The 15,474-nt window shown below is 42.3% G+C and overlaps 1 protein-coding gene across 1 annotated transcript; it reads left to right on the top strand.

Annotated features, from left to right (window-relative positions):
• Positions 1 to 211: 211 nt before the first annotated feature.
• LOC138657523 (coiled-coil domain-containing protein 32-like) lies at positions 212 to 14,544 on the top strand. Its single transcript, XM_069745298.1, has 2 exons — positions 212 to 440; positions 10,695 to 14,544. The coding sequence occupies exons 1-2, from the start codon at positions 212 to 214 to the stop codon at positions 10,880 to 10,882; spliced, it is 417 nt and encodes a 138-aa protein (XP_069601399.1). The 3' UTR covers positions 10,883 to 14,544.
• The last annotated feature ends 930 nt before the right edge of the window (positions 14,545 to 15,474 follow it).

The raw sequence follows: 15,474 nt of genomic DNA, 5'->3' as shown, positions 1-15,474 counted from the left end.
GTATAAAGCCTTCTATACTGCTGTTCATTCTCATTGTGTGCTACAGGGAGATGGAGAAGCTGGATTTCCTCTTCTCTGTGTGCTGCATCAGGAAAACATCAAAGCAGCTAGTCTACAGAAATCAATGTATGTTTGTTTGTTTACTATCTCCAAGCTATTTTAATAAGTTGATATTTTTTTCCCTCCCTGTCTTGTAGACTATATCGCACCAATGAGGATGATCGAGAGCATAGATTCTGATGATATGGTATCCAGCAAGGACATGTGGGCTGAAATTTGCCCCAGTTCTACAGACCTCCAGGAAACAAACCCACCAGACAACTTTTCAGACTCTTTCCTGTGTCCTGATCCTGGTGCAATGCCCGAGAGTAATAGCTCATCGTACTCTCCCAAACCTTGGGCTCCATTACAAGATTCTGAAGTATGCTTTGCCGCTTTAGGTCAGTAAACCAAATTCTGTTTTCTTTTGGTGCTCATCATTCGTTCGGCATGATCTCCACATAAAACGTCATTAACGTGATCCTTCCTTTTGACTCTGTTTTGACAACAGTGGAAAGTACCCATATATACTTGTGCATTAGCAGACGCACTTAATTTTGCCACGAAAAACTGAGAAAACTTATTGACTCGAGTATAAGCCAGTTATGCGTTGTCCCCTCATCCCCATCCGGATACATAGAGCGTGCCGGCTGATCGGCGCTGCAGATGCAAGTGTGGCGGCTGTGTCACTGTCACAACATATGCATGGAGAGTCTGTGTCTTGGGCTCTACATGCATTTGTTGTGACAGTGACACAGCTGCGACACATGCAGCTGCGGCACCGATCAGCCGGCGCTCCATGCATCCGGGTTCGCGCTGTAGCTTATTCTGTAAGATCTATAGCTTGCCGAATAAGCAGTAACCCGACAAATTTGCTCAACTCTACTCCTCATCCCTATCCTGGTCTGCATGGCTCCTCATCCCTATCCTGGTCTGCATGGCTCCTCATCCCTATCCTGGCCTGCATGGCTCCTCATCCCTATCCTGGTCTGCATGGCTCCTCATCCCTATCCTGGTCTGCATGGCTCCTTATCCCCATCTTTGTCTGCATGGCTCCTCATCCCTATCCTGGTATGCATGGCTCCTCATCCCTATCCTGGTATGCATGGCCCCCTCATCCCCATCTTTGTCTGCATGGTTCCTCATCCCCATTCTTGTATGCATTGCTTCTTATCCCCATCCTTGTCTTAATGGCTCCTCATCCCTATTCTTGTAAGTATGGTCCCTCATCCCTGTCCTTGTATGCATGGCTCCCATGATAAAAACATAAAAAAATCCTACTTACTTTACCTGTGCTCCCTTTATGCATCTTGTTCCAGTGCCTGCAGCTCCAGCGGCCGAGCGATCACGTGTCCCCGCTCATTAAGGTAATGAATATTCTCTCCACTCCACACCTATAGGAGTGGAGAGAGGTGAATATTCATAACTCTTAAAGGGAACCTGTCACCTCGTTTTGCCGCTATAAGACTATCACAGCTGACATCCGGCACTATGTGCCAGGAGCGGTCACGGACCGCTCCTGACACAATAACCCCCGGAACACTGAGATCAAACATGAGATAGGGAAGCATCGTGCAGGGATAGGGCTCCCTGCGTGCTTCCCTGAGACTCTCGGAGCAACGCGATGTGATCGAGTTGCTCCGAGCGTCTCCTCCGTCCTCTTCCCTTCAGGCCCCAGATCCAAGATGGCCGCGGGGCTCCTTCCGGGTCCTACAGGGAGGTGGTAAGCCTCCTGCAGTGCCTGTCTGACACAGTGCAGTGCAAAGTGTCAGATCAGCGATCTGACACTTTACCATAATGTCCCACACTGTGACAAAGTAAAAAAGTTAAAGAAAAAATACATGTGTAAAAAAAAATATATATATATTGTTCCAATAAATAAATTTCTTTATGTAAATAAAAAACAATAAAAGTACACATATTTAGTATCGCCGCGACCCAACCTATAAAACTATCTGACTAGTTAACCCCTTCAGTGAACACTGTAAAAACAAACAAAAAAAAAAACTAGGCAAAAAACAACGCTTTATCATCATACCGCCGAACAAAAAGTGGAATAACACGCGATCAAAAAGACAGATATAAATAAACATTGTACCACCGAAAACGTCATCTTGTCGCGCAAAAATGAGCCGCCATCCAGCATCATCAGCCAAAAATAAAAAAAGTTATAGTCTTCAGAATAAAGCGATGTAAAAATAATTATTTTTTCTATAAAATAGTTTTTATTGTATATAAGCACCAAAACACAAAAAAAATGATATAAATGAGGTATTGCTGCAATCGTACTGACCCGAAGAATAAAACTGCTTTATCAATTTTACCAAACGCGGAACGGTATAAACGCCCCACCCCCCAAAAGAAATTCATGAATAGCTGGTTTTTGTTCATTCTGCCTAACAAAAATCAGAATAAAAAGCGATCAAAAAATGTCATGTGCCTGAAAATGTTACCAATAAAAACATCAACTTGTCCCACAAAAAACAAGACCTCACATGACTCTGTGGGCCAAAATATGGAAAAATTATAGCTCTAAGAATGTGGTAGCGCAAAAAATTTTTTTTTGCTATAAAAAGCGTCTTTTAGGGTGTGACAGCTGCCAATCATAAAAACTCGACATAAATAGTTAATCAAACCCCCCCATTATCACCGCCTTACTTAACCCCGTCATGTCCCAGCCTATTTTGACCTTAAAGACCTTGCCGTTTTTTGCAATTCTGACCAGTGTCCCTTTATGAGGTAATAACTCAGGAACGCTTCAACGGATCCTAGCGGTTCTGAGATTGTTTTTTCGTGACATATTGGGCTTCATGTTAGTTTAATTTCGCAATTTTCACATTTTGAATTTTTATTCTGTTAAACCAGAGAGTTATGTGACACAAAATAGTTAATAAATAACATTTCCCACATGTCTACTTTACATCAGCACAATTTTGGAAACAAAATTTTTTTTGCTAGGAAGTTATAAGGGTTAAAATTTGACCAGCGATTTCTCATTTTTACAACGAAATTTACAAAACCATTTTTTTTAGGGACCACCTCACATTTGAAGTCAGTTTGAGGGGTCTATATGGCTGAAAATACCCAAAAGTGACACCATTCTAAAAACTGCACCCCTCAAGGTACTCAAAACCACATTCAAGAAGTTTATTAACCCTTCAGGTGCTTCACAGCAGCAGAAGCAACATGGAAGGAAAAAATGAACATTTAACTTTTTAGTCACAAAAATTATCTTTTAGCAACAATTTTTTTATTTTCCCAATGGTAAAAGGAGAAACTAAACCACGAAAGTTGTTGTCCAATTTGTCCTGAGTACGCTGATACCTCATATGTGGGGGTAAACCACTGTTTGGGTGCACGGCAGAGCTTGGAAGGTAAGGAGCGCCATTTGACTTTTTGAATGAAAAATTGGCTCCACTCTTTAGCGGACACCATGTCACGTTTGGAGAGCCCCCGTGTGCCTAAAAATTGGAGCTCCCCCACAAGTGACCCCATTTTGGAAAGTAGACGCCCCAAGGAACTTATCTAGATGCCTAGTGAGCACTTTAAACCCTCAGGTGCTTCACAAATTGATCTGTAAAAATGAAAAAGTACTTTTTTTTCACAAAAAAATTATTTTCGCCTCAATTTTTTCATTTTCACATGGGCAATAGGATAAAATGGATCATAAAATTTGTTGGGCAATTTCTCCCGAGTACGCCGATACCTCATATGTGGGGGTAAACCACTGTTTGGGCACTCGGCAGGGCACGGAAGGGAAGGCACGCCATTTGGCTTTTTAAATGGAAAATTAGCTCCAATCATTAGCGGACACCATGTCACGTTTGGAGAGTCCCTGTGTGCCTAAACATTGGAGATCCCCCAGAAATGACCCCATTTTGGAAACTAGACCCCCAAAGGAACTAATCTAGATGTGTGGTGAGGACTTTGAACCCCCAAGTGCTTCACAGAAGTTTATAACGCAGAGCCATGAAAATAAAAAAAAAATTATTTTCTGAAAAATGATCTTTTAGCCTGCAATTTTTTATTTTCCCAAGGGTAACAGGAGAAATTTGACCCCAAAAGTTGTTGTCCAGTTTCTCCTGAGTACGCTGATACCCCATATGTGGGGGTAAACCACTGTTTGGGCACATGCCGGGGCTCGGAAGTGAAGTAGTGACGCTTTGAAATGCAGACTTTGATGGAATGCTCTGTGGGTGTCACGTTGCGTTTGCAGAGCCCCTGATGTGGCTTAACAGTAGAAACCCCCCACAAGTGACCCCATTTTGGAAACTAGACCCCGAAAGGAACTTATCTAGATGTGTGGTGAGCACTTTGAACCCCCAAGTGCTTCATAGAAGTTTATAATGCAGAGCCGTGAAAATAATAAATACGTTTTCTTTCCTCAAAAATAATTATTTAGCCCAGAATTTTTTATTTTCCCAAGGGTTACAGGAGAAATTGGACCCCAAAATTTGTTGTCCAGTTTCTCCTGAGTACGCTGATACCCCATGTGTGGAGGTAAACCACTGTTTGGGCACACGTCGGGGCTCAGAAGGGAAGTAGTGACTTTTGAAATGCAGACATTGATGGAATGGTCTGCGGGCGTCACGTTGCGTTTGCAGAGCCCCTGGTGTGCCTAAACAGTAGAAACCCCCCACAAGTGACCCCATTTTAGAAACTAGACCCCCCAAGGAACTTATTTAGATATGTGGTGAGCACTTTAAACTCCCAAGTGCTTCACAGACGTTTACAACGCAGAGCCGTGAAAATAAAAAATCATTTTTCTTTCCTCAAAAATGATGTTTTAGCAAGCATTTTTTTATTTTCACAAGGGTAACAGGAGAAGTTGGACCCAGTAATTGTTGCGCAGTTTGTCCTGAGTATGCTGGTACCCCATATGTGGGGGTAAACCACTGTTTGGGCACACGTCGGGGCTCGGAAGTGAGGGAGCACCATTTGACTTTTTGAATACAAGATTGGCTGGAATCAATGGTGGCGCCATGTTGCGTTTGGAGACCCCTGATGTGCCTAAACAGTGGTAACCCCTCAATTCTACCTCCAACACTAACCCCCCCACACCCCTAACCCTAATCCCAACTGTAGCCATAACCCTAATCACAACCCTAACCACAACCCTAATTCCAACCCTAACCCTAAGGCTATGTGCCCACGTTGCGGATTCGTGTGAGATTTTTCAGCATCATTTTTGAAAAATCCGCGGGTAAAAGGCGCTGCGTTTTACCTGCGGATTTTCCGCGGATTTCCAGTGTTTTTTGTGCGGATTTCACCTGCGGATTCCTATTGAGGAACAGGTGTAAAACGCTGCGGAATCCGCACAAAGAATTGACATGCTGCGGAAAATACAACGCAGCGTTTCCGCGCTGTATTTTCCGCACCATGGGCACAGCGGATTTGGTTTTCCATTGGTTTACATGGTACTGTAAACCTGATGGAACACTGCTGCGAATCCGCAGCGGCTAATCCGCTGCGGATCCGCAGCCAAATCCGCACCGTGTGCACATAGCCTAATTCTAAAGGTATGTGCACACGCTGTGGTAAACGCTGCGGATCCGCAGCAGTTTCCCATGAGTTTACAGTTCAATGTAAACCTATGGGAAACAAAAATCGCTGTACACATGCTGCAGAAAAACTGCACGGAAACGCAGCGGTTTACATTCCGCAGCATGTCACTTCTTTGTGCGGATTCCGCAGCGGTTTTACAACTGCTTAAATAGAAAATCGCAGTTGTAAAACCGCAGTGAAATGCGCAGAAAAAACGCGGTAAATCCGCCATAAATCCGCAGCGGTTTAGCACTGCGGATTTATCAAATCCGCAGCGGAAAAATCCGCAGAGGACCAGAATACGTGTGCACATACCGAAGCCCTAACCCTAGCCCTAACCCTAACCCTAGCCCTACCCCTAACCCTACCCCTAACCCTACCCCTAACCCTACCCCTAGCCCTAACCCTAGCCCTAACCCTACCCCTAACCCTATTCTAGCATTAGTGGGGAAAAAAAATTTTCTTTATTTTTTTATTGTCCCTACCTATGGGGGTGACAAAGGGGGGGGGGGGGTATTTATTATTTTTTTTATTTTGATCACTGAGATAGATTATATCTCAGTGATCAAAATGCACTTTGGAGAATCTGCCAGCCGGCAGATTCGGCGGGCGCACTGCGCATGCGCCCGCCATTTTGGAAGATGGCGGCGCCCAGGGAGAAGACGGACGGACCCCGGCAGGATCGGTAAGTATAATGGGGAGGGGGGAGCACGGGGGGGGGGGGGAATCGGAGCATGGGGGGGTGGATCGGAGCGCGGGAGGGGTGGAACGGAGCACGGGGGGGTGGAACGGAGCACGGGGGGGTGGAACGGAGATCGTGGGGGGGTGGATCGGAGTGCAGGGGGGGTGATTGGAGCACGGGGAGGGTGATTGGAGCACGGGGGGAGCGGACAAGAGCACGGGGGGAGCGGAGCACGGGGGGAGCGGAGCACAGGACGGACAGATCGGTGGCTTGGGGGGGCGATCGGTGGGGTGGGGTGGGGGCACATTAGTGTTTCCAGCCATGGCCGATGATATTGCAGCATCGCCCATGGCTGGATTGTAATATTTCACCAGTTATAATAGGTGAAATATTACAAATCGCTCTGATTGGCAGTTTCACTTTCAACAGCCAATCAGAGCGATCGTAGCCACGGGGGGGTGAAGCCACCCCCCCTGGGCTAAACTACCACTCCCCCTGTCCCTGCAGATCGGGTGAAATGGGAGTTAACCCTTTCACCCCATCTGCAGGGACGCGATCTTTCCATGACGCCACATAGGCGTCATGGGTCGGATTGGCACCGACTTTCATGACGCCTACGTGGCGTCAAAGGTCGGGAAGGCGTTAAGGAAATATAATAAAATAAAAAAATGTATTTATTTCCATTTTCCCGTTAGGGCTGGGGCTAAAGTTAGGGTTGGGGCTAGAGTTGGGGTTAGGGTTTGGATTAAGTTTACGGTTGGGTTAGGGGTGTGTCAGGGTTAGGGGTGTGGTTAGGGTTGGGATTAGGCTTAGGGGTGTGTTGGGTGCAGAATTTCCCTTTGACCAACTATGCGTGTACCACAGAACGCCTCTGTGGGCGGGGCTGTGTTCTGATTGGTCAACCTCAGAGGAGAAAAAAAGCAAACGCCCACAGGGCACAGGACAAAAAACTAAACTGTTCCAGAATAGGTAAAGCAACAACAATTTCAGGAAGTTCTAATTTAAAAAATCCAGGGATCGGTCATGTGTAGAAGGCCTGTAGGAACTGTGACTATGATCGGGCTGCCATTCCACTGTAACTCCGAAAAAAATGTATTGAAACTCAGACTGTACAGTTGAAACCAGAAGTTTACATTCTCTATATATATAAAGACACATATGGATGTTTTTCGCAATATCTCCCATGAAATCAGAATAAACCTTTTCCGTTTTAGGTCAGTTAGGATTACCATAATTATTATTTGACAAATGCCAGAATAATGAGAGAAAAAGAATGTTTTAAGGCATTTTTATTACTTACCGCAGTCAAAAGTCTACATACAGGTCCTTCTCAAAAAATTAGCATATAGTGTTAAATTTCATTATTTACCATAATGTAATGATTACAATTAAACTTTCATATATTATAGATTCATTATCCACCAACTGAAATTTGTCAGGTCTTTTATTGTTTTAATACTGATGATTTTGGCATACAACTCCTGATAACCCAAAAAACCTGTCTCAATAAATTAGCATATTTCACCCATCCAATCAAATAAAAGTGTTTTTTAATAACAAACAAAAAAAACAACAAATAATAATGTTCAGTTATGCACTCAATACTTGGTCGGGAATCCTTTGGCAGAAATTACTGCTTCAATGCGGCGTGGCATGGAGGCAATCAGCCTGTGACACTGCTGAGATGTTATGGAGGCCCAGGATGCTTCAATAGCGGCCTTAAGCTCATCCAGAGTGTTGGGTCTTGCGTCTCTCAACTTTCTCTTCACAATATCCCACAGATTCTCTATGGGGTTCAGGTCAGGAGAGTTGGCAGGCCAATTGAGCACAGTAATACCATGGTCAGTAAACCATTTACCAGTGGTTTTGGCACTGTGAGCAGGTGCCAGGTCGTGCTGAAAAATGAAATCTTCATCTCCATAAAGCATTTCAGCCGATGGAAGCATGAAGTGCTCCAAAATCTCCTGATAGCTAGCTGCATTGACCCTGCCCTTGATGAAACACAGTGGACCAACACCAGCAGCTGACATGGCACCCCACACCATCACTGACTGTGGGTACTTGACACTGGACTTCAGGCATTTTGGCATTTCCTTCTCCCCAGTCTTCCTCCAGACTCTGGCACCTTGATTTCCGAATGACATGCAAAATTTGCTTTCATCAGAAAAAAGTACTTGGGACCACTTAGCAACAGTCCAGTGCTGCTTCTCTGTAGCTCAAAAGTGGCTTTACCTGGGGAATGCGGCACCTGTAGCCCATTTCCTGCACACGCCTGTGCACGGTGGCTCTGGATGTTTCCACACCAGACTCAGTCCACTGCTTCCTCAGGTTCCCCAAGGTCTGGAATCGGTCCTTCTCCACAATCTTCCTCAGGGTCCGGTCTCCTCTTCTCGTTGTACAGCGTTTTCTGCCACATTGTTTCCTTCCAACAGACTTACCATTGAGGTGCCTTGATACAGCACTCTGGGAACAGCCTATTTGTTGAGAAATTTCTTTCTGGGTCTTACCCTCTTGCTTGAGGGTGTCAATGATGGCCTTCTTGACATCTGTCAGGTCGCTAGTCTTACCCATGATGGGGGTTTTGAGTAATGAACCAGGCAGGGAGTTTATAAAAGCCTCAGGTATCTTTTGCATGTGTTTAGAGTTAATTAGTTGATTCAGAAGATTAGGGTAATAGGTCGTTTAGAGAACCTTTTCTTGATATGCTAATTTATTGAGACAGGTTTTTTGGGTTATCAGGAGTTGTATGCCAAAATCATCAGTATTAAAACAATAAAAGACCTGACAAATTTCAGTTGGTGGATAATGAATCTATAATATATGAAAGTTTAATTGTAATCATTACATTATGGTAAATAATGAAATTTAACACTATATGCTAATTTTTTGAGAAGGACCTGTACATTTCATTAGTATTTGGTACCATTGCCCATAAACTGAATGACTTGGGTCACACGTTTGGGATATCCTTCTACAAGCTTCTCACAATAGTTGGTCAGAATTTGGGCCCATTCCTCCTGACAAAACTGGTGTAACTGATCCAGGTTTGTAGGTCGCCTTGCTTGCACCGGCCTTTTCAGCTTTGCCTATAACTTTTCAATAGGATTGAGATCAGGGCTTTTGTGATGGCCACTACAAAACATTGACTTTGTTATCCTTAAGCCACTTTGTTACCATTTTGGCAGTATGCTTCATGTCATTGTCCATTTGGAAGACCCATTTCCACCCAAGCTTTAACTTCCTGGCTGATGTCTTAAGATGTTGCTTCGGTATTGCCACATAATCTTCTTTTCTCATGATGCCATCTATTTGTGAAGTGCACCAGTCTCTCCTGCAGAAATCCAGAAATGCTGCCACCTCCATATTTCAAAGTAAGGATGGTGTTCTTAGGCTTCCAAGCTTCTCCCTTTTTCCTCCAAACGTAATGATGGTCAATATGCCAAAAAAGTTCAATTTTAGTTTCATCAGGCCACAGGACATGTCTACAAAAATTAAGGTCTTTGTTCCTGTGTGTATTTGCAAACATTAATCTGGCTTTATCTTTCTTTTGAAGTAATGGCTTCTTCCTGGCAGAGAGGCCTTTCAGCTCATGTTGATACAGTACTCGTTTCACTCTGTATATTGACACAATCTTACCAGTTGCCGCCATCATCTTCACAAGGTTTTTTGCTTTTGTCTTTGCGTTGATATGCACATGTCGGACCAAAGCACATTCATCTCTGGGACACAGAACCCTTCTCCTTCATGAGCGGTATGATTGCAGGACATTCCCATCTTGTTTGTACTTGTGTATAATTGTTTGTACAGATGAACGAGGCACCTTCTGGTATCTTGAAATTGTACCCAAGGATGAGCCAGACTTGTGCAAGTCGGCAATTCTCTTGCTGGTTTCTTGAGACTTTCCCATGATGCTACACAAAGAAGCGGTGTGTTTCTCGTGTGCACTAAAATACATCCACGGGAGTGTCTCTAACTCAGATGTTGTCAAAAAACCTTTCAGAAGCTTCCAAACACATGACCTCATCATAAGGGCAGCCCAGATTGGTTAAAAGCATAGTAATCTTAGTGTATGTAAACTTTTGACTTTGCAGTAATAAAATACCTTAAAACGTTATCTGTCTTTCATTATTCTGGCATTTGGTAAATAATAATTACGGTAATCCTAATTGTCCTAAAACGGGAAAGGTTTATTTTGATTTCATGTCAGATATTGACAAAAAGATGCAGATGTGTCTTTTTATATAGTGGATGGAAACTTCTGGTTTCAACTAAATGTCCTGTGGATATAAAGCCGGACCCAATACTGGCTATCCTGGCAAGATATTATTCTGCAATTCATCTAATCTAAACCCTTCGCACCCGCTGTGTGTGAGTCCCAGCTCATTACCCCCGTTTAGCCGGGGTTCCGTTTCTCATTTGTAACTTTTAACACCTATTGATTTTCTTTTTTTTTTCTTGTTCTTTAATTCTCACATCTTCAGCAAGCTAGAACATTTGAAGAGGTGGCTGCAGCCTGAGAAGGTGGCAATAAGTGCCGAGGAGGTGCAGTGTTTAATACCTGGCGAGTCTCCATCGATAGAAGGTGAAAATAAGGAGCTGGACTCTGTTGAGCAGTGACCTCCTCTGTGCTGCCGATCCACAGCGGTGTATCTCACAGTCCTTCATGATGAAATGGTTGTAGACGATATAAACTTCCCTCGTAGAAGCCTCCGCTCATACCTTGTAGTCAGCAAATGTGCGACAATATAAGTAACATGGATAAACTTGTATTTTTCTCCATTCTGTATCACATTTTATTTAATTTATTACTTTTTATTAATGATAATAATAATAATAATGGTAATAAAAAAAAAACCATTCAAGTTTGCAGCCACAAAGCAACGGAAAATTGCCATTGAGTCATTGAAATTGCTGTTTTAGAAGTATTTTATATTCATTCCGCACAAAAAATGAAAGTGACTATTGCACAAATCGTTGTGCCAGGTCTAGATAGACGCAATAACTTTTCCAAAAATTTTGGGTGTCCTCATGTACTATGTACAATATTAGCAAAAAGCTATTTTTTCCCTATCCATAGAGTAGGGAACAACTTGCTGATTACTGGACATCCGACTGCTGGAACCCACAAAGATCCGGAGATCGGGGCTCTGGAACCCAGTGTACGGGGACTCTGCAGCTCCATCCTGAGTGGAGCTGGGGGTGCTCATATTCGACCATCACTTCAACCATTGTCTATGCATGGGACTGCTGAGTACAGCTTCATGGCAGTCCCATGGTCAGTGAATGGAGCAGAGAGTACACAGTCAGGATGGAGCTACAGCGCCCCGTTCTTGGGGTTGCAGCTCTACAGCCCTCCTTGATCACCTGCTTATTCCCTATGTAGAGGATCGGGGATAACTTGCCTTATTGGGAGGAACCTTTTTAGATGCCCCAAGATAAGACGGCATAAAGGGGGTTGTCCAGGCTGAGCTAGTGGAAATTAATCACAGTGATCGACACAGCACTAGGACAACTGGTGCCACTTCTGGAGTCCGCTGGCAGAAAGTGACTGTTCAAAATAGGCATAACCACTTGGTGCACCTTTTTGGCATGGACAAGTACTGGAGCACCTTACTACCAACTGGCTTTACATTTATCTACGTCCTTCTTTGGCTCCGGTAAAGCCAGAGCCATCATTCAGTGAAGAGTAGGCAGAGATTGATGGGATGGTGCACCGAACAGTTTGGCCACACCGAGGGTGCCCTGAGCACATGTGCTTAGTTTGTAAAGTAATTTGTCCTGCAGACTCTCATTGCGTTTTGGACGTCGCCTTTTAACCATGATACATTCCTGCTTGTAGATTGGTTGCCTGTGGATTCAGATGCTCTAGATTTGTGGTGTGGATTCCACAATGGAAATGCAAATTGCAGCACAAAACAATGTAAATTGGGTTTTAAAAACCCAATAAACATATACAAAAAAATCAAGATTCCGCAGACTTTCTAATGTACACCATATCCGTACACAATCTTTATTGTGCTTTACGTGCCAGAATTCTGGTCGAGCCTGCTCCCCCGAAACTGTTTTTCTTGACTTTATCGTTTATTTTAGAGACTTTATGGTCCTTGATTGACAAGGGGGTGTGGCATGGAGAATGGGGCTGTGGCCTCACTGAAAAAAGGGCTTGGCATAATTGTGCCATTGTGCAGCAAAACCTGGTATATCAACTAACCAGTAGTGTAAAAATAGGCCAAGTTTATCAAAGTGCATGAACTGCCCTGATAAATATTGTCTAAGTGTGCACCATTTAAGAATTAGACAGTATTAATACATACCACCTGATATATAATTTTTTTAATTTACAAATTTTACTTAATCAAATTAAATGGGGTTTGTTGTTAAGTTAAAGTTTTAATTTTTGTTTTCAATTTTCTTTATAGTTGTAAAAATAGTGTTTTTTTATTTTAAAGTATTTTACTTGCAACTGGACATGTGACACCATAATGAGCCCAGAGGTGGCTGTGACACTGGTTTCTGCTATTGGTACATGTTGGCGGTCACTGACTAGGAGGCGATCGAGAAGGTGTTTGCCTTTCTCCACTCAGTGATCATCGCCCACTGTGAGAATGGTAGCCAGTATAGTGGTAGCCATTTGGGAGGAAAGTTTTCTGATCAGCCTTTGTAAAGTTCTGAATCTTTGTATTATACTCCATTACCTTATCTTGTTTGTCTCCAATCTAACACCATCCTGAAGTGCTGGTTTATCTGCACAGTTCATGACGTCTTCATAGGCGATTTGTAACCAAAGACCCATACTATTATTTTACCAAAAATAGAAAAACTTTGAGTACCCATTATACCTATAAATTACTCCTTAAATAGAAATAAATACTGAACAATCCATATATGAAAATATCTTTTTAACATATACAGCTCTGGCAAAAATTAAGAGACCACTGCAAAATGTTCAGTTTGTCTGATTTTTCTCTTTATAGGTATATTTTTGAGTAAAATGTAAATTGTTCTTTTATTCTATAAACTTCTGATAACATGTTTCCGAATTTCCAAGCAATAGGTTTTGTACTTTTTTTCTGAACAAGAGAAATGGTCAAAATAAAAAAAAACAAAAGCCCAGTGCTTTCAGACTTCAAATAATGCAAATAAATTAAGTTCATTTAGTAATCATCTATAAACAGCAATACTAATGTTTTAACTCAGGAAGAGTTCAGAAATCAATATTTTGTGGAATAACCATGATTTTTAATCACAGCTTTCATGCGTCTTGGCATGTTTTCCACCAGTCTTTCACACTGCTTCTGGTGCAAAAATGTAAGCAGTTCTTCTTTGTTTGATGGCTTGTGACTATCCACCTTCCTCTTGATTACATTCCAGAGGTTTTCAATGGAGTTCAGGTCTGGAGATTGGGCTGCCCATGACAGGGCTTTGATGTGGTGGTCTCTTAATTTTTGCCAGAGCTGTATATATAAACACAACGACCTGAAGAAAAAGGTTAAAAACACCCAAGAAAAAAGGGCAGTGTGGTCAGTGGCAAATCACATCATGTAATCAGATTATGCAATAGCAATCAAACAGTAGGGCAAGTATATAAACCGGATAAAGAACGCTAAATTTATACCCGTGATTGCAAAAATAGATAATATAGTAAATATTATTAAAAAAATTCCATGAGATTAGAGAGAACCCCTCAAAGAATGTTTCTACCATCACATGCAGCCATGTCAGAATACCAGTACCTGCCACGAGCCATAGTAAATGGACCAAATTCAGCCAAAACCACTCAGTATCCCAACATGCGTTTCGCTTATAGCTTCATCAGGAGTACATAGGAAACTTTGTATTCTTTAATGAGCTTTTTTCCCCTCGTACTCATAGTTCTTCAGGGAGGACAGCAGAGAAGTTCACACGCTAGAAAGCAAAATTTAAGTGTCTTACAAAGATTCATAACTTTACAAAAGCTGATCAAAAAGTAAAGAATAACTAAACTTTAAAAAAAAAAACAGAACAGGAGGAAAACTGTTGGTTATATTTGTAACTTCTTTGTAAAGTTGTTTCATTCAAAAGTCATCCTGGATGTTTAGTATTGTGTGGTGTGAAAATCCAAATTTCCACCTAGTTGTACGTCCTCTAGCAGTCAGCATCATGATAACATCCCCTTAGTACTGCTGCAGCTCATCACATCCAGTACTCGAGACTTTGCTCTTTTCACCTATGTGAAACCTATCTAACCAATTCCGATCATAATAATCATCCCTACGTGGTTCATACCGTCCATTTCAGTTCCAGTTTGTTTTCTCTTGTCTTATGGAATACGACAGTGAGATTTCTAATAAAATCTTATTTTAAAGAAAAAAAGTGTTGTGACTTTTATTTGTACAAAAAAAGCTTACCTTGAATGTCTTTATCTCACAAAAGGTAACCACGCTTTGTAAATCATTCAACTTCAGTAGCTTTAACCCTTACTGCTGAAGCCTGTTTGAACCTTCCTGACCAGACCAAGTTTTTCAATACTGACCAGTGTCACTTTGTGGTATAATAACTGTGGAACGCTTCAACTCTACCCAGTAATTCTGAGATTTTTTTCTTGTGACATATTGTACTTTATATTCGTTTTAAATTTAAAGTCGATATGATCTGCGTTTATTTATGAAAAATTTGGAAATGTGATATTTTGAAAAATTTGCAAGTTTTGAACTTTGAATTTTTCTGCACTTAAGGGAACCTGTCAGCGGGATTGTGCTCAGTAAACTACAGACAGCCTTGGGTTGACACCATTAGGCCGGCGTCACACACAGGGTATGAAAATATGGTCCGTATATTACGGCCGTAATATGCTGAAAAGTCCCGAAAATAGTAGTCCGTAGCTCCTCCATAGGCAGGGTGTGTCACCGTTTTTTGCGCATCGCATCCTCCGTATGTAATCCGTATGGCAGCCGTAATGCGTGTTTTTAGCGCAGGCTTGCAAAACCGACATACCGCTATACAAGGGATCCATGTGTTAAAAAAAATAACATATATACTGTCTCTCTATATACAGTGGGGCAAAAAAGTATTTAGTCAGTCAGCAATAGTGCAAGTTCCACCACTTAAAAAGATGAGAGGCGTCTGTAATTTACATCATGGGTAGACCTCAACTATGGGAGACAAACTGAGAAAAAAAAATCCAGAAAATCACATTGTCTGTTTTTTTATCATTTTATTTGCATATTATG

This window comes from Ranitomeya imitator, chromosome 1 (genome assembly GCF_032444005.1).
Source record: "Ranitomeya imitator isolate aRanImi1 chromosome 1, aRanImi1.pri, whole genome shotgun sequence".
Taxonomy (NCBI): Eukaryota; Metazoa; Chordata; class Amphibia; order Anura; family Dendrobatidae; genus Ranitomeya; species Ranitomeya imitator.
This window is presented reverse-complemented; position numbering and strand designations above follow the sequence as displayed.

Coding starts and splice junctions, on each gene's coding strand:
- LOC138657523 (XM_069745298.1), top strand. CDS start 212: ATGAGGATGATCGAGAGCATAGATTCTGATGATATGGTATCCAGCAAG. Junction 441..10,694: donor AGTATGCTTTGCCGCTTTAG/GTCAGTAAACCA, acceptor TGTAACTTTTAA/CACCTATTGATTTTCTTTTT.